Source organism: Arvicanthis niloticus, chromosome 7 (assembly GCF_011762505.2).
Source record: "Arvicanthis niloticus isolate mArvNil1 chromosome 7, mArvNil1.pat.X, whole genome shotgun sequence".
Lineage (NCBI taxonomy): Eukaryota > Metazoa > Chordata > Mammalia > Rodentia > Muridae > Arvicanthis > Arvicanthis niloticus.
In genome coordinates this window covers 37,035,190-37,054,164 of record NC_047664.1, presented here as the reverse complement: position 1 = coordinate 37,054,164, position 18,975 = coordinate 37,035,190, and the positions used below count along the sequence as shown (strand labels likewise).

Here is an 18,975-nt window from a genome sequence, read left to right as displayed (position 1 = left end):
TAAAAGGGCTTCATTAGAAATAGTGGTATGTTTGGGCAAAGATACATAAAACTAAGACTCTTACTTTCAGTGTTTGCTCTATGGAAAAAGAACAAATGAATGCAAGGAACCAGACTTTGCATATAAGAGATTAAAGTTACCCTAAAGATGTTCTTTTTAATATTAAGAGAGTTACAGGGTTAGAGAGCATCTTAGTTATATGAAATGGCAGAGATCTGGCAGGTGAAGAACCACAGAAGTGCATTTCCAGGGTAAAGAGAGTATGAACAGCAGAAGTGCAGAAATGAGAAGTAAGGCATTTTGGAAAATGGCAAGTACCGTAGTTCACTTTGGATGGAGTGTTGTCAGTTTGCACTGAGGGTCTGGACAGAAACTTGGGTCTTCAAGTTCCCAGTAACAGTGCTGGTGGCAGTGCTTGTTGAGTTGTTGCCTCTTTATTCACGGCAAGATCAACAGTTCCAAAATTGAATACAAAACGCCCACCTCCAGAGTTCCTGTCGTATCTTGACAAGCTCTTCTGGGTCACAGGTTCAGTTCTTGAAAATCTGGGAGCCTGGAGTCCATGGCGGCAACTACACTGAAAAGTGTATCCACTCCAGCTACTGCAAATACTTCATGAACCTCCAATCCGAGACATCCATATTTTGTCATGGAATTTCAAGCTTGTAAGTTCCAGTTGATTTTTTTTTCTCTTTCTCCAGAGGAAAGCCTTTTAACACCACAGTCTTAAAGAGTCTTTTGAGGTACATCCAGATTTAATTACAAAAGAGCTAAGACCAACACAGTTTTTCTTCAAAACAGTCATTTCTCTTGAAAGAAAACCATTTGTCTCTGGCCCTTTGGTAAAGGGAATATAGTCAACTTATTTTTTAGACATTTGAATAAAATATCAGAATTGGTAACATCTAATCATACAAAATACACTTAAATATGTTTGTGTTCACTTGCTTAGAGAGCTGTACCACTGGATAAGCACCACGCCACAAAATGAAAATGTTTGAAAGCCAACTGTTCAAACATTTTAATAGTGTTTGCAGGATAATGGCCTGGAATTTGATAAAAGCAGCTGACAATAAACAAACAAACAAACAAATGGCATTTTGGCCATTCAGTCTCACATTTGCAAGCAATTAGAATACAAGGCTGGCTAGGAAAACGTTAAGCTTCAAAATGATTCCAAATATACTGATTTTGTTTCAGCCAGAGTCCAATAAAACTTTTCAGAAAACTTTAGCCTTCAATTAGAAAAACAAAAACAAATAAACAAAACAAAACAAAACAAAACAAAAAAATCCCAAACATCTTCAGGAATCCAACACCTGGTTCAGTCTGTCCCAAGGAGCCCGCTGGCTAAAAATCCATGTGCACATTAACTGGTTTTGGCAGCACCTTTTAAAAATAAGCTTGTTCACTATCAACCACACAAATCAGGGATACAAAATAGGAGCAAATAATGGATGTCAATCACGGTTGTAAAAAATAGTTAAAGAAAGAAAAGTAGTCAGGCACCAGTACGAGCAGCAGAAAACAACCGCTGAGCCAAAGATTACACTTCTTGTTTCTAGAGAACACATTCACTCCTAAATGTAGCTGCTTTATATTGGGTGCCATTGTACCATATGCATCAGCCACCCTTTAGGCACCCTATGGTAAGAGGAAAGGGCTTAGAATAAAAGCCAAGCAGTGAAGTGATGTTATCCGAAACAGCCATTATGCGTTAAGAAGCAGCTCACATATACCAGGGACTCAAATGGGGGCTTCATATTGGTTGTGAAGGGTCCCAAATGACATGTAGGCCTCAGTTTCCTCCCGGTGGCAAAAAATGTTCTAAACTCTTCTGGGTCATAGCCCCTTTTGAAAACTTGCTATTGAAGGATGATCTACTCATTCCTCTGAAAACACTTTCCCACGTGTTTCTGTACAGTTGTTCAGGGAACCTTCCGATCTCCAACTCCAATAAAAGGTTCCTGAACTTAATTTCAGGGAATGAGCAACTGCTATGTCTTCTTGCAACTCAAAGAAAAATAAAAACAATCATCTTTATGTAAACCGACACTTTGAAGAGAGCTTCCAATTCCATACACACACTGATAGGCAGAGGAGGAAACTGAGGCGCAAACAAATTACAGAGTGACTTGCCTAAGGTCACTCGGCCAGCGAGTGGCTAGGCCCGGAAGCAAACCCAGATCTTCCGACTCCGGAGCTCGAATCCCCACCCCGGAGCTGCCGCCAGAGCTCTCGCTCCCCACTAAGGTGGCATAAGTAGGAAAAGGCAAAGGAGAAAGCCCACCACCAACCATCCTCCAGCTCCCTCCTGACCCTCCAACTGGGTCCTAGCAGGCCCTGAAGGGTGGCGCCAGGCCTCCAGGCCGGCCCCGGCCACCCCAGCCTCCCCCGCCGCCTCCCCGGGAGCGGGGCGGAGCAGTTGCCCGCCGCCGCCAACCACCCGGACGACCCCTCGTCGGATCGCAAAAGCATAGGCCGCCGCCCGAGTTCTGCGTACGAGAAGAAAGACGCGGCGCGAGCGCCAACGGCCACCGGGCGCGCGCCGCGGCGGCCGGGCCTGCGCCCCAAGAGCTGGATGCCAGAGCAGGAGAAAGAGCCGCCAACCGATCGCTCGATCGACCGCACGCCCGCTCCTTCGCCCTACCAGACCGGGGAGGGGGGGAGGGCGCGCCAGGGCTTCTTCGAGTTAGGGGCCTGACTCCCCGGCGACAAGACAAGATGGCTCCTCCGCTCTGCGCTGCAGCTACCGTCCCGGCTGCGTCGCTCGGCCCGCCCCCGGTACTGTTCCTTTAAATGGCGGAGAGGGTAAGGAAAGCAGGAAGAGAGGCGCGCGCCCTCACGTGATGGGGGCGGCCCGGCCAAGCAAGTTCCGGTCACGTGGGCCAACGTCGCCCGCCAATCAGAAGGTGGAGTCTCAGGGCGGGGGCGGGAAGACTTCGAGCTCTGTGATTGGCCAAAGGTGCGGTGGAGGCCTCGGCTGCAGGGCCGTCGGGAGTGAGCGAGGTGATTCGCGCTGCGTGCGCTTGCGGAGACAAAGCGGTGGCTGAGGTAGCTGTGGCGGCCGCAGCATCCGCCGCAGAGACGTCCTAAACGCTGAATCTCGTGACGCTCGTCCTGTCATCGTCTGTTCAGGCGCGGCGTGTCGCGGCGCGGGCGGCGGCGGCAGCGGCAGCGGCGGCAGCGACAGCACATGGTTCCAAGAGCGCGCTGCGGTGGTTGAATTCCAATTCCGCGGGGAGGGACAAAGGCATCTGCGAGCTGCAGGCAACGCCCGATCGGATCTTCTGGTGCACTCGCTACTGTCCTCTGTTCCCCCAGGATCTGGGACTAACTCCTCTCTGTCAGTAGCGAGGAGGAGGCCAGAGGACCCAGGCCTGGGAAGGCCTGAGGGCCCGAGGCCATCTTCTGAAGGGTGTGGGGGAAGGGCGCGCCTGTGGTGATTCCGCAGGGTATATTGTGAGGTGTTTCTGTGGGCCACTGTGAGTAATTTCACCTGTGGTGATTGTGGCATAATAGCAAGCTGTGTTAGGGCGGGGTTTGGGAAAAGAAATCTGTCAGTCAGCACCAAGGACCTTTCTGTTGGGAAGCGGTGAAGCCAGAAATAGCATCCACTCCACTGCACTGTCCAGTAGAGCACTTTTTTGAGGAGCCTGGTGTCTTCGGTGATGACAAAGTCTTCGGTGGTAATGATGTAGGTGAACCGTCAGCTTTATGACAGAAGTAGGTCAATTTCCTGAATTTAGGAGAACAGAAAAGGACTTGAAGAACGTGAAATTGAAGCTGTAATAAACCGCCAAGTTTGAAGACCATTCAGAACCATTCATTTTTGATGTGCGTCGGAATTGTGTGAAGGAAGCTTGACCCTGAGAGCACTTAAGGACTGTAGGTTTAGGATATCATTCTTTCCAAAATATTACATCAGAGTCATTGAAATACTTAAATCACTCAAAGTTTCAAATATCTCACTATATTTTGGATAGATACTAGGGAAATTTTGTTTCATGTGTCACTAAGAAGCACAAATTTACCCTATACTGGACAGAATTCTGGGGAAATTTATTTCACTATATGTACTTTCCTGTTAACGGGCAAGGACTGAAGATTCATCGAAGTTATGGCCTTCACCAATTACAGCAGTCTCAACCGAGCTCAACTAACCTTTGAATATCTCCACACAAATTCGTAAGTATCTTGTAGGTGCCACTGAGGTAACCAGTAACAACTCCTTGATATTAATATGGAAATCCTTTCTCCAGAAAATTTTGCATCTTTATTTTTTGGCATGTGTCGTGGGAGTAAGATGTATCACTGGATGCCTTGAGCTCTGTATTGAAGAACTGAGATCAGTGAAATATTTGTTGGTAATCTAGAAGAAAATGATTTTCACTTACTGGATCAAAAATTTCAAAATACAAACTTTATATCAAGTGATATATTGATTTGTTTCATCCAAGTGCTTAATAGAAATCCAACAAAACTGCTCTTTGGATCACCAAAAATTGGACCATCTAGTATCAACTGTTGCACATCTTTAGGAACAACCTAGACAATTGGGTTTAAAACAAGTGTTTCTAACAACAGCAAGAACCACAAGATGATGATCAACTTGGAAGAAGAAAACGTTTGTTAATTTTCAACAAACAATTGGTTTTATCTTTTTGGCAAATTAGCAGTACATCCAATGTAGTTTATATATGCTAAAGAGGAGTGGAAATTTCTTTAAAAGGCCTTGATTTAGGTAGTCTTTTCCCAAAATATGTAAAATCACAGAAGCATGCTGTGTTCATGATTCTTGAGTAAGTGAAGAGATTAACATCAGCATTTGGTATGTAATATTTTAGGGTTTATTTGTTTAGTTAGTTTGGAAACAGGGTCTTCCTATCCAGCTCTGGCTGGCCTGGAACTTACTGTTACAGATCAGGCTGGCCTGGAACTCAGAGATCTGCCTGCCTCTGCCTCCTGAGTGCTGGGATTATAAGGTGTGCCACCAAGCCCTTCATTAAGTTATCTTGCCAAAAATCTAATCTTTCCATTCACCACCTAAATGCTGGGATTATAGATGCATACCACCAAGCCCTTCAATAAGTTATCTTGCCAGAATCTAATCTTTCTGTTCACCTGTTACTTTTGGGCTCAAGGTAAGTATTAGAGTACTTGAATGAGGAGGTAATGAAAACCTAAATGAATAAATGGTTTAGTCAGAAGAACCATCTGCAGAGTAGAGACTTCGGGTATCTCATAATAGTACAGTAATTTTTTCTAGTCTTTTGTGATTCCGTGACACTTTTTTTTTTTTTAAATAACTTATGAATAGTAAATTTTTCTGAGCAGTTATTCAGTGCTAAGAGGTTTTATTTTGCATTATCTAGGAAGGTGTTTTTGATTCTTTTAATTGAGGTAGATCAGTTTAGAGATGGTACTACAGAGATTACTTTGGATACAGATTATGCATCTGGAACCTAGGTCACTTATCAAAGATGCTAGCATAGTGGCCTTTGGCCACACTTTTAGTGTTCTTTTTATTGAACTACATATTAAGGATAAGCAGGTGAAGGTACTTATATGTTCATGGTTGAGTGTGTTCTTTAAAGAGATCAGATTTGAATTTTGAACTGGCAGAGCAAATTTGGAATTATAAATATTCTGAAACGTGGAAGACCCTGAACTGGCCTTCAAAATCTGTCTTGTTCCAGCATCACTATAGACTCTGCAATAACAATAGTATCAGCAACTCATTGCTTGTAGCTACTTACTGTTTTAAATATAATTTCTAAGACAAATCTATAGGTTTAGAATTATTCTTGTCTTGCATTTGAGAAAACTTAGGCTCAAAGAAATTAAAGGCTTACAGAGAGGCAGCTGGAGAGGCAAACTAAAGGTTCCCAGATTTAAGATAGTATGAAGCATGTGGCTACCATGCTTAGTATTTTTAACCTAATATTGACTGTTACCTTGAAGGTTTTGTTTTTCTGTTTGTAAGGCAGAAAATTTAGCTTCCTGTTTTATTAGTCTTCCATTTTGATTTATTAAACTTCTGAGGATTATTTCTCCCTTTGTTATTGTATAAATTGTTAACAGTATGTGAACACTGCCAAAGCAAGGAAGTAATAAACTGAGTTACTTGAATAAGGTGATATTGGAAAATTTTCTGTGAATTTTATTCATGTTGAATTGAAATTAGTGCTTTCTTCAACATAGGATTGGCATATCATTTGGAAACTCTGGAATTTCTTACCTCGACCACAAATTTGATCTTTGAAATGATTCTACTTTGAATGTGTCTTGTTTTACTTAAAGAAAACATTAACTGTACAGCACTACAATGAGGGTGTTTTTCTTTTAGTCAAGGCTTAATTATGTAGCTGAGGCTGGCTTTGATTCTCATACCCTCAGCCTCTTTTAAATGCTGGAATTTCTGGTGTGGGCCAGAGTTTGTTTGTTTGTTTGTTTGTTTTTTGTTTTTTGTTTTTTTTTTTTTTTTTTTTTTGGTGGTTTTGCTTTTGTCATTATAACTTGATTGGAAGTTCATTCTTAGAGAAAAAAATAAAACTTTAAAAATTTTTTATATGTTGTAACAGTAGAATAGTAGAATGTTCAATAAATCAATTCCAGAGAAGGAAATTGGTCTTATGGTACCTTCTTTGTTCTGTTAAAATCTTAAAAATGCCAATGCTTTCTGCTTTCTTCTCTTTCTTCTCCCCCTCCTACTTTTTTTTTTTTTTTTTTTTTTTTTTTTTTTTTTTTTTTTTTTTTTTTTTTGAGTTCTGATTGTCTTGGATGGAAGTCACAGAGATTTGTGCTTTCCTTTGTCTCCCTTGTGCTGGGATTAAAAGTGTGTGCCACTAGCTTTATTTTCTACCAATCAAAGCAATTAACTATTGTCAACAAATTAAAAAACTCAGCAAAAATTTTCATGGCTTTGAGCTTGTGGGCAACTTTTTGGTTTAAATTCAGGTTAACTAAATAGAGAAACCATTTTCTTTATACAACAAGCAAAATGTGAGTTTGTTGCTGGAAATGCTGAGCTGGAAAACTGTTTCTTCTGGGTCACAAGTATAAAATCATGATTGAAAGTATCAGTTTATAAAAAGCCTTTATGTTTTACTAATTAGTTGACTTTGGATAATGTGTAAAAACTTAGGTCTGTGAAGAAGGGTTTTTTTGTTTGTTTGTTTGTTTGGTTTTGGTTTTTGTGTTTTTTGTTTGTTTTTTGTTTTTTGTTTTTTTTTTTTGAGACAGGGTCTCTCCATGTAACTCACTATACAAAGTAGGCTAGCGTCAAACTCACAAATCCACCTGCCTCTGCCTCCTGAGTGCTGGGATTAAAGATGTCTACAACCATGCTTGACTTGAAATATTTTTAAAAATATTTATTATGCCTAAAATGCTAGCTACAGCGTACCCTTTGAAATATTTGGTAAAAAAGGAAGCTTGCATTTTTGTGTGTTCTTAAGATTTTCTTAGAACTATTTAGAACAATGGCTTCATCATTTATAGGCTCCTTCTATCATTTGAGATTCTGAGTATTGTTTCTGACTTTACCAAGAACACCAAGGCCTTTTAATGATATGTACTACTATACAAAAATACTCCTTAGCAACACTTTAATATCAATTAGCTTATCTGAAATACACATGTATAAAATACTGCTGTTACTGGTAGCAACAAAATTTGGGGATTTTTTTTTTTTCTTAGAGTTTATTTACAAAGCACATTTCTAAACTTTGCAGAGTACAGTGAAATTTTAGCTAGTCGTGCTTTGTGCTTGCCTTTTTAATAGCTGTTTACTGGATTCTAAATGTCTCATTTTTATATGAAACAATTGGATATAGTGCTTGTGGGGTTTTTTTTGTTCTTATGGAAAATGGTGTTATAATTTTCCCCATAATTCTTATTTACAGTTTTACAATCAAAAGCCAGAAACATTTTCCTTTTTTTTTTTTTTTAATTGAGACAAGGTTTCACATGGTCCATTGACCTTCCTTTAATCTTCTTGTCTTTACATCTGAGTTATGGGCATGCGCCACCATACTTAGTTTTATGTTGTACACGTTAGTCTAGTACCCTACCAACTGAGCTACATTCCCCAGCCCAGAAATATTATTTTTTTTGAGACAGAAAAATTTGAGCTCTATTTTATACATGAGTCGGTACTATATTCTGATATAAGTCTTATTACTGTACTCCAGAGGCTATTTTTTTTGAGATTCATTGACGTGTATTAAAAACATGTTTGTGCTTAAATAAGTGAAATTATTAAAAATATAATTGGCTATTTTATATTTCTACATAATCATTCTGGATTGTATAGAAAACTAATTTGATACAATTTTCTGGCTTATATTAAACAGGAAGATAGGTGACTGAAAACTTGAGAACAAATATGAGTCCTCTTTTTTTTAAAAAATAATTTGAGTCTCTATAGAGACTATCAGGAATTGCCAATGCTGACTATTTTTCAAGTCATCATGGTGAGGTATTGGGATAATTTAATTAGTAATAATTGCACCTCAGATAAGACTTAGGATATAGCCAGTTCTCAAAGCTAGATTCCCCTCTTAATAATTTTGTTTTAAAGATAGGATCTAGCTATACAGCCTGGGCTTGCCTAAAACTTGTCATTGTCCTCCCTTGGCCCTGTGGAATTACAGTTGTGTGCCATAATGCCTGGCTATAGATGGACTTTTTTGCACTAGGGATCTAACCCAGGCAAGTGCTCAGACACTGAGCTACAGCCTCTGCCTCTAGGTTGACTTTTAATTTATGTTATCTTTAACAATTCACTTTAATTTTCCAAAAAATTGTCGGTCTGTCTGCCTCTCTTTTTGATGAGGATTAAGAATGAGGCCTAGACATGCTAGACAGATAATGTGCCACATATCTATATCACTCAGCTCTCTCCTTAGATGAGTGGTTCTCAGCCTTCTTAATGCTGTGACCCTTTAATACACCTCCTCACGTTGTGGTAACTCCCAACCATAAAATATTCTTTTTTGTTGTTGTTGTTTTGTTTTGTTTTTCGAGACAGGGTTTCTCTGTGTAGTCCTGGCTGTCCTGGAACGTACTTTGTAGACCAGGCTGGCCTCGAACTCAGAAATCTGCCTGCCTCTGCCTCCCAAGCATAAAATTATTCTTATTGCTACTTCATAACTTTTATTTTGCTACTGTTATAAATCATAATAGAAATATTTGTGTTTTCTAGTTATTTTGGGGTTTTTTAACCCATAGGCTTGAAATTTGAAATTTACTTAATTTTTTTTCTTTTCTTTCTTTCTTTCTTTTTTTTTTTTTGACAGTCTCTTGCTACATAGTCTAGGCAGACCTTGAGTTCTCCATCTTACTATCTCTTGAATGATACAAGGAGATTACAGATCTATAGGCTTATAGAAATATTGGCATTGCTACCATAACTTGTAGATACTTATTTATAATAAACAGATGACTTTTAAAGGCAAGGTTTCTTTTAGAAATTTGATTTTTCCATGTTAAATACTTATCATTTGGATTTTAGTCAGAAGAATTTGAACTTCATTCCATAAGTGAATTGGTGATAAAAAAAAAAAATGTCTGTGTCTTGCTACAACATATCTCTTGGTCCTACTGCCTTTGGATTAACAACAGATATATTCACTGATCTCATGGGAAAAAATTTCTTAAAAAATTCTAGGATGTGATAATTTTACTTATTAAAAATTCACAGTAAAAAAATGAAGAGTAACTGACAAAAGTCAGTTTTCCTGTATAGTTCAGTTAGGAGATTTTTATAAACTTAATGGTTTATAGTTTGTTTAGACCAATATAATAAGTGGTCTAAGATCTTAAATGCTAGGTATTAGTGTTATATTTCAATCTAAATTTTTAAGAAAATGTCATCTTGACTATTGACTGAAACTGAAAAAGCAAGAATAGTTTATGAAAATTGATTATGGTTTGTGTCTGTTACTTTCTATTTCCTCTAAAAGTCAAGCTTGTTTTTTGGATGATTCTTTGTGGACCTGTTCTACTTTATGTTTAGTGAAGACTGTTGTAAGAAAATACATGCCGGGCAGTGGTGGCGCACACCTTTGACCCCAGCACAAAGGCCAGCCTGGTCTACAGAGGGAGTTCCAGGGCAGCCAGGGCTACACAGATAAACCCTGTATCAAAATAAAGAAAAACAAACAAACAAAAAAACAATAAAAAAAGGAAAATAAGTGAATAAAGACAGGGTAAATTGAGCATCTCTTTTAGCAGTTTGTGTACGAGTGTGATCTGTACCAGTGAAAAGAGAAAACTCATCCTCTTGGGCAGCATATAAACAAAAATACTTATTTTTGACTTTCTCAGATGGCGAGGAAAACCAAGTCTTTGTCTAGATCCTTTTTTTTTTTTTTTTTTTTTTTTAAATCAAATTCTACTGTAATTTGATGTGGTCTTCTGAGTAGGGGAAAATTAGCTTTTTAAATAGAGACTTCAGTGGTTATTTCCTGGAAGCTTCTGAAAGTCTGGGTTTAGTAATCATATCTTTTCAGAATTCAAGATATTTACTTACTGTTAGGATTATATATTTGTAATTTCTTCTGTGTAGAAATTGACAAGTGCTTAAAGCAATGAAAGATAAAATACAGACGTCCCCCCCACTCCCCCAAGAAGACTATCACTACTTTTAACAGTGCATGTAGAAATTTAAAGATTGTTTAAGATGGGTTTTTCAGTTAAAAATAGGAAGAATAAACATTTCTAGCAAATGGCAGGACTTGATGATTAGCTCTAGAAAGGCTTGTATTATGAAGAAGTTTAAATTTAGTACTATACATCAGTAATGCTCATGGGGATTTGGGATTTTTTTTTTCTAAAACCTCTTAAATGTTTTATAACTTTAAGACTCCTTTTCAGTTCATATTACTTTTGTTGACTCTTAAAATTTATTATTTCAGAACCACTCATGAATTCTTATTTGGTGCTCTTGCTGAACTCGTTGATAATGCAAGGTATGTAGTCTTCCAGCCTATAATTGCTTAGAGTGGAAACTTTATGGATCACCAGTATCTTTGCTCTCAGATGACTTGAGAGAAAGACATTTTTGTTGTATTTGTTGTAACTCCTAAGAGACTTGTTAACAAGAAGTATTTTTATTAGCACAATAATTGACACTTTTCTTGATTACCTTCATTCATTCATTGCTCTTTGTGATCTAACCTAAAAATAGGATGCTAACCACTTCCAAACCACCCTCCCTTGTGTATTAGATCATGATAATGTGAAAAGTAGGGAATTAAGATAGATTCAGACTGATGGGAACATAGGTTATAATATTAATTTGTGCTGCTAAGACGCTATACCACTGAATGTCTTTAAAACTAGGCCAGAGTTTTACATCTTCTCCCAAATACATGTTTTTATTGCAAGTGGATGTTCTTTAATCATTATCTTCCATTGTGGCTTTTGTTGTCATTTTGAGACAGGACTTCACTGTGTAACTCTGGCTGGCCTGGTACTCATTGTGTAAATAAGACTAGGGTGACTTTGAATTTACAGAGCTCCTCTGACCTCTTCCTCTCATTTGCTGTGTGCTACTATGCCTGGTCTAGTATCTTCCATTGTTAGTAGCAGTGTTTGGAAGGAATTATGTTTCAGCATTCACATATTGTGTTTTTAGTGTTAAAAGAATATACATATTACTGTATAAGACCAAATAAAAGTTGGGGTTTGTTCACAGACAAAGGCTAGTTTAAACAAAGATTGTATTTATAGTTATATTATGAAAATATCTTAGTTTTATTGAATGTAAACTAAAACTCAGATGTATTATTTATTGATGAGTGTGGCTGCTGTTCAAGAATAAGACCTGAGTCCTCAGCACTCATAAGAGTCTGGCCTAAGAGTGCATGCTTTTAACTCCAATGCTTGAGGATGAGGAAGAGAGAAAAGAAACTCTGGTGTTTGCTGGCTAGCCAGTTTAGTTGAGTCTTCATGTTGAGTAAAAATAAGGTAGAGGGTTCAGTAAGATGAAGGCTCGGCCTGCTGCTAAGCTGATGACCATTTTGAATCCACATGGTAGGAGAGAACCAACTCTTCCAAATTGTTCTCTGACCTCATATGCTCCATGTACACTAACACACAGCACATTAAGTGTAAAAAGAAGAAAAAGTGGAGAGCAGTGAAAAGAGGACACTCGGAATCAACCTTTGGTTTTCACATGCATACTTGCCCAGGTACATTCACACGTATATGAACATGTACATACACATGTACATATATGTATATAATATTCTTTTTTTTTTTTTTTTTTTTTTTTGGTTTTTTGAGACAGGGTTTCTCTGTGTAGCCCTGGCTGTCCTGGAACTCACTCTGTAGACCAGGCTGGCCTCGAACTCAGAAATCCGCCTGCCTCTGCCTCCCAAGTGCTGGGATTAAAGGCGTGCGCCACCACCACCCGGCGTATATAATATTCTTAATGAACAATTTTTATAGTGAAATCAACATTTAAAGAATATATCCAGGGAGATTGAGCATGTAGTGCAAGTTACAGATTGTGTAGAAATCCTGTGTTTTATCTCCAGCACTGTGTAAACTGAGCATGGTAGTGCACACTTGTATTCTCAGTGCTTAGGAGGATCTGAAATTCAAGGCCATCCTTGGCTACATAGTGAACACGGAGATACTAGGATATATGATACTCTTAATGTACCCAGTTCCTGTGTGTCATGTATCCTAAATAATTTGGAGTGCTTGAAATAGTTCATACATATGTCAGAGAAATTGTATGGTCAAGTAAAAAAAAAAAAAACAGTCTTTTCTATAGCTTGAAAAATTTAAAATAGTATGTATTGCACTATGCGTTTTGCTGATTGATACTTCATATTCTCATTTGTATCTCAGGGTTTTTTTTTTTTCCTCTCTTTAATTTTGCAGAGATGCAGATGCCACCAGAATAGACATTTATGCTGGTAAGCCAGACTTTAGACCTTATATTGTTAAACTTTCTTTTTCTTAATGTATTTTTTTTTAATGTGCTTAAGAAGTGAGTGGTTTCTGGAGCCTGGAGATGGCAGAATTTCTTCATGTTATATGTGGAAATGGGGCAGTCTGATCATATATGTCTCGGAACCTAGGAGATTTACAAGGGTGGTGGAACAGAATAGTGGGAAGTAAAACGACCCAGTATTTCTCATCTTTTTGGAAGGCAAGATATTGTTGGCATTAATCCCTCACTACTCTTGGTAGCAGAGGTCCCTCCCTGAAAAGTTGCTGATGTAGCAGAAGTAGCTTGTAATTGGTTTATAGAGATGTTGAGACCATATATTAGTCAGGGTTCTCTAGAGTAATAGAAGTTAATAGAATGAATTATATGTGTATGCATACACACACATATTTATGGGGGATTTATTAGAATGACTTAGAGGCTGCAACTCTAACTCTAATTGGAATCCCCCAATCCAACAATGGCTGGCTGTGAATGGAAGGAGAGTCCAAGAATGTAGTAGTCTCTCAGTTCACAAGGCTGGATGTCTTTAGCTGGTCTTCACTATACACTGGAATCTCAAAGAGGTAGGTTCTAATTCCAGTGAAGGAATGGATGTGCTAGCAAGATGAGGGCAGGCAGGCAAAGAGCAAAAGCTTCTGTCTTCCATGTCCTTATATAGGCTTCCAGCAGAAGGCATGGCCCAGATTAAAGGTGTATGTTCCTGCTTCAAGATTCAGATCAAATTCATACCTCAAAGATCCAGACTAGAAGTGGATCCACCCATTTCAAACCAAGCAGAAAATCCCTTACAGGTGTGACCTCTGTTTCTGGTTTCCAGTTAATTCTAGATGTGGTCAAGTTGACAACCAAGAACAGCCATCATAAGTTCACCCTTGTCAACTTGTCACACAGTCATCTCTTTATGTTGTGATTAATTTCCAAATGAAAACAATAACCAGGTTATAATAATGCCTAAATTATAACTATCCCACATATAATTGCAAGCATATTAATATTTAACAAGGTCATAATTACACCTAAAATGATATAACTATCCCTTGTAACTCAAACTCATTATAAATTTAGAATAGGTGGAGGTGTCCCTTGGGAGACATTGTTTTAATATCTCAAACTTAAATATGATAACCATTGATACTTCTTAATTGATGTTATATTGCATGATAAGGAAATTGAAAGAAAACAAATATCTGTAGAAACACATTCTTAACAAGATATGATAAAAACACTTACGTCAGTTATAATCCTCGTTTCCATAATTGTACATGTGGCCTTAGCTGGTATTTATAAATACCTTTTTCTACTACTCATTCTATTCCACCCCTATCAAGCAACTCACTGGGTCTTTTTTTCCCCCCTTGGAGGAGTGACCTATATCTTTATTCCTGAAGAGTCTATGCCTGGATTAAGCTGTTATTTCCCATTGACTTAATCACATGACCTGGTAGCACCAAGAGACATCCTAAAAGATCTTCTGTACTCCAGACACAATTCTTCTTACCTCCATTGTGCAGAAGCAATCCAGTTTCCCCCATGGTAATCTGGATCAATCATCCCTCCTAATACTGTTACTCTTTTTTTAGCCTGTTGGTTTAAAGGCATTAGAAGCCTAAAGTGGCCTGGAGGAAATCTGAGTTTCAATGGCATGTTTGTTTTGTCTCTTGGTAGAAATAGTCCCCATTCTGAAACCAAAACTTGTAGGTCAGCAGAACTTAGGGAAATTTTTCATAGTGTGTCACTAGTGGTGATAGTGAGTGGAACTATTATTCTCTTTTCACTCCTTGATTCCTGGACCTATGGATTCTGGCAGTGGGAGAAACTGTACCATATATTGGACACTGATTCAAAGCATATTCTACCTTCTGGAAACCTTGCCACAGCCCTCCAGGCTGTTGCCACTTAATTGGCAGTGCAACCCTCTCTTCCAAAGGCCATTCCATCAGTGTTGTAGGGAACATGGTAAGACCAGTGGATTCCATGGTTGTGGGCCCACTGTTACCCTTCTCTGGCTGTGAAGTGAGTTCATTGATCAGAAGCAATACTGTGTGGAATACCATGATGGTGGATGAGGCCTTTCTCTAAGTCCATGGATGGTGGTTTTGGCAGAACCATTATTATGTGTGGGAAAGGCAAATCCATAATCAGAATAAGTATCTACTTTAGTAAGGACAGAGTTGTCCTTTCCATAAGGAAGTGGTCTAATGTAGTCAACCTGCCACCAGGTTACTGTCTCTGGTCACCCCAGGAATGATGCCATATCTGGGGCTCAGTGTTGAAGCTGACTGTCCACAGAATAGTTCATTCTATCTACTTGATTATTGAGCTTTTTCTCAGCAGAACTCACCTTTTGATGAGCATTTACATGGGACGGAAATATCTTCACATAATTTGTCATTTGGAGAGATCTAGGTATATACTTCTTCCCCAGATGTCTTTCTCACCAATTTCCCAATATGCTCTTTTCAAGTCCCTGATCATCCAGCTAGTCCATTTGCCCCTGAATCAATGAGCAACCATACATTTGGCCATTTCTCCTTCAGAGAAAGTCACTGTTGGTTTAGTAGACAGTGAGGGATTAATTTTCTTAGTCAAGGTTGAAAAGGCAGCATTTTAAGGAGTGAGGCTTAGAGTACTACTTCAAGTGAAAAAACCCTTGAGCATTGGAAGGTTCCAAGTTCTCAGCTTCAGTAGGGTCCTCCCACACATTCCAGTCTGAAGTTATAGGATCCCATTCTCTACCAGTTAATGCCCTTACTTTAACAGTGGACACCCTCTGAGTCTGGGACTTGAATTTTCGGTGTTGATTTGCCAACTTTATAATGAGGGCTTCAATTTAATTTTCCATAACTTGAGCTCTGTGGCTTCTGGAGAGAAGATTTTCTTCTAGGACACACTTAGAAACTTTTAGGCTGTTTATGCACATCTGGAGCTGGTCAATTTTTATCACTAAGGTTTTTTTTGTCCTTCACCATATTTTGAGATTCTAGAAGTTGGCTGATTTTATCATAGAGCTCATCTCTAGCCTTTGTCAGTTAATCCATAGATAAATTCCATAACCAACCAGCATTATCATTTTCCTTACTTTTCCCCAAACTGTCATAGTTTTATTTTGTATACAGAGTCACCAAATCTATTACTACTCAAAATTGGTACATCAGTATAGTCAAATGCACGTATCTCAAGTTCGTAACATAGTTCATACCATGGGCTTTTAGTGCTCTTCAACCTCCTAGGAGACAGGTAGCTAGAGAGGCTTTGGTAATTGTAGGTTTTGGCTAATTGAAAAGCCAATTAATTACATGGGCCAGAGAGATGGCTGAGTAGTTAAGAGCACCATCTGCTCTTCCAGAGGTCCTGAGTTCAATTCCCAGCAACCACATGGTGACTCACAACCATCTGTAATGGGATCCGATGCCCTCTTCTGGTGTGTCTGAAGACAGCAACAGTGTACTTACATACATAAAATAAATAAATCTTTAAAAAAGAAAAGCCAGTTACAGATACATAAAGGATTCATCCTTATACTTCTGTTGTTTTAGAATCACTTCTGGTACCAAAATATATTAGTCAGGGCAAAAGACATCAAAAAACTCTGTCTTCCACGTCCTTATAGAGGCTTACAGGCAGAAGGTATGGCCCAGGTTGAAGGTTTATGTTCCTACCTCAAGACTGAGATCAAAGTCAGGTGTCTTTCTACCTCAAAGGTTTATACTAGAAGTAGATCCATCCACTTTAAACCAAGCAGAGAATCCCTCACAAGTGTGCTCTCCATTTCTGGATTCAACTTGATTACATTTGGTATTACTGGAATGGAAATCATAGACCATCTCTTAGAAGTGTGAGGCTTAAAACTGGACACTGGCAGCCTCTACTGTTGTGCTTAATTGGCTCTGCTGTTCTATTTTTAGGTCATTTTTCTTCCAGAGTGATAGTAGCAATAAATAGTTAATCATCATTAACATTGACCTTTTATTTACTTTTTTTAAAAAAATAGTTTGTTTTCTGCCTATTCAGTATTTATAGCAACATCTTTTTTGGTCATTTTGATACTAAAACTTTGAAAAATGGGATTGAAATCCATTCTTAAGTCCAATTTGGTTAATGTGATATATTTTATTGACATTCTTTTCTGAAATCTGAAAGATTTTTGGTCATGTTTTGAGCAACATGTCTAGCTTTTGGAAATCTGCATTTATGTGGAACATACAGTTATCAGATACCCTCTTCGTGGAATCACTTGATAAATGGAAATAAAACACAGAACCATTAGTGTTACATTATTAGGAAGACTCTCTAGATAAGATTAAGTATTTAGACTAAATTATTTGGAGAAAAGTTCAGAATACCTACATATCAGCTATCCTGCCAAAATTCTGAAAGCCTTCTGTTAAAAAGGCTGCCAAAATGGTCGAAATACTTTGGATTTGTTATTGTTACTTGGTTTTGGTTTTAGACAGGGACATACTGATTAGCTTTTTAAAAGTCTTAGATGAAAGTAAAAGAAAAAAGTGGTATAGTAAGAAACTTCAAGGTAATGATTGCTATATTTCCTACATGGTGCCATCTTTCCAAGCTATAGCTGAGTTTACCTGTAGGAATGCTGACAGCTACCTCTCAGAAACAGTGAATATTCAAACTATTATCCAGAAGATTAAGAAAAATGAGCTTCTACTTCAAGTGATATTGAAGGAACACATCCTCATAGCTTGAGTTCTTAACAAAGATCATCTTTGTTCCGTTCTACCACCTTCATTGGGTAAATTTTAGAAGGAAACCCAGGAAAATTAGATTATAAACGGAGTGCTCAGCGTGCTTCCTATTTGCTTTGGGAAAAGTCCAGAGGGTGGGATGAAGCCTTTGCTCTAAGAACCTAATATCCAGTCGAAGAAACAGCACACTACAAATGGTTACAGACATAACTAGACCTCGAGAAAACAGTCATGACAATAAGAAGCTGGGCATTGTGGTTCATGCGATTAATCCCAGACCTCTGAGGGTAGAGGATCATTCCAATCATCTCTACTACATGGGGAGTTCAAGAACAACCTGGGCTCTATGGTCATACAGTACTTGTAAGCTGCACGAAGAAACTTATAAACAAAATTCTCATTCAGTCTCATTCATTCTCTCTCTCTCTCTCTCTCTCTCTCTCCCCCTCCCCCCTTCCCTCTCTCCCCTCTCCTCCCTCTCCCTCTCCTCCCCCTCCCCCTCCCCCTCCCCCTCCCCCTCCCCCTCCCCCTCCCCCTCTCCCTTAGCATTAGATCCTCTAGAGTTGGAGTTATAGGTAGTTGTGAGCCACCTAGTGTGGTTCCTGGGAACTAGACTTGGGTCTTCTATAAGAGCACTATGTGCTCTCAACCACTGAATCATCCCTTTATCCCCATAGAAGAAAACTTTGAGATGAATCTTTGAACTAGGAGAACTTGAACCCACAGTTGAAGTGATAACTTTGCTGAAATAGTATGGCAATCTTACCGTAACACAAGATCCTAGAAAGTAACTTCTTGGGTATTAGTCAAGGAGTTTCAGTGGTCTTGGGACTTTCAAACACATTTGGCTCCAGTTTTTAAATCTCAAATCAATGTTCACATCACATAATTTTATAGCATAGTATACATTAGTATTCGTAGTATACATCTCTGAGCAGGTACTAAGACAGTGCTGCCGTCATGCTCTGTACCTTACCCCGTTCAAGTCTTCATGTGACACTACTTGTTATAGATGGAAAATTGGAAGACTTTTAATACTTTAAAGACAGGAACAATAAAAGTCCTTGTTCCTGTTGCCACATTTCACTTGGATTACCTAGATTTTGCTAAGAGGTACTACCTTAGGGAGAAATGTTCTTATCTACTAGCATCTTCCAGGAAGAGCCTCCTTCTGGAACTTTCAAGAGTTTTAATGAGGGTTCAGCCACCTGAACATTGAGTGATACTTGAAAATCTCTGTGGTTTATGGTCCATCAAAAATAGTATTTTAATTTACATTAGTTTGTGTATTTAGCA

The 18,975-nt window shown here is 38.7% G+C and overlaps 2 protein-coding genes and 1 pseudogene across 3 annotated transcripts in view; 1 reads left to right on the top strand and 2 right to left on the bottom strand.

Annotated features, from left to right (window-relative positions):
• Positions 1-2,153: 2,153 nt before the first annotated feature.
• Tug1 (taurine up-regulated 1) lies at positions 2,154-2,689 on the bottom strand (the record flags this gene model as incomplete). The annotated part of the gene is made up of 1 exon (XM_076938785.1): positions 2,154-2,689. A coding segment is annotated over one exon (441 nt), but the record flags the coding sequence as incomplete, so codon positions are not given.
• Positions 2,690-2,937: 248 nt separating this feature from the next.
• The window catches only part of Morc2 (MORC family CW-type zinc finger 2), a 39,141-nt gene continuing 23,103 nt past the window's right edge, over positions 2,938-18,975 (top strand). The window contains exons 1-3 of one of the 2 annotated variants that reach the window (XM_034508648.2): positions 2,938-4,188; positions 10,923-10,976; positions 12,901-12,935. In XM_034508648.2, the coding sequence (XP_034364539.1) occupies positions 4,121-4,188; positions 10,923-10,976; positions 12,901-12,935 (157 nt within the window). In that variant the 5' untranslated portion in view covers positions 2,938-4,120. The remainder of the gene's footprint in view (positions 4,189-10,922; positions 10,977-12,900; positions 12,936-18,975) is intronic. The other variant, XM_076938229.1, reaches the window with a different exon arrangement.
• Positions 8,423-8,553, bottom strand: LOC143443156 (U4 spliceosomal RNA; annotated as a pseudogene).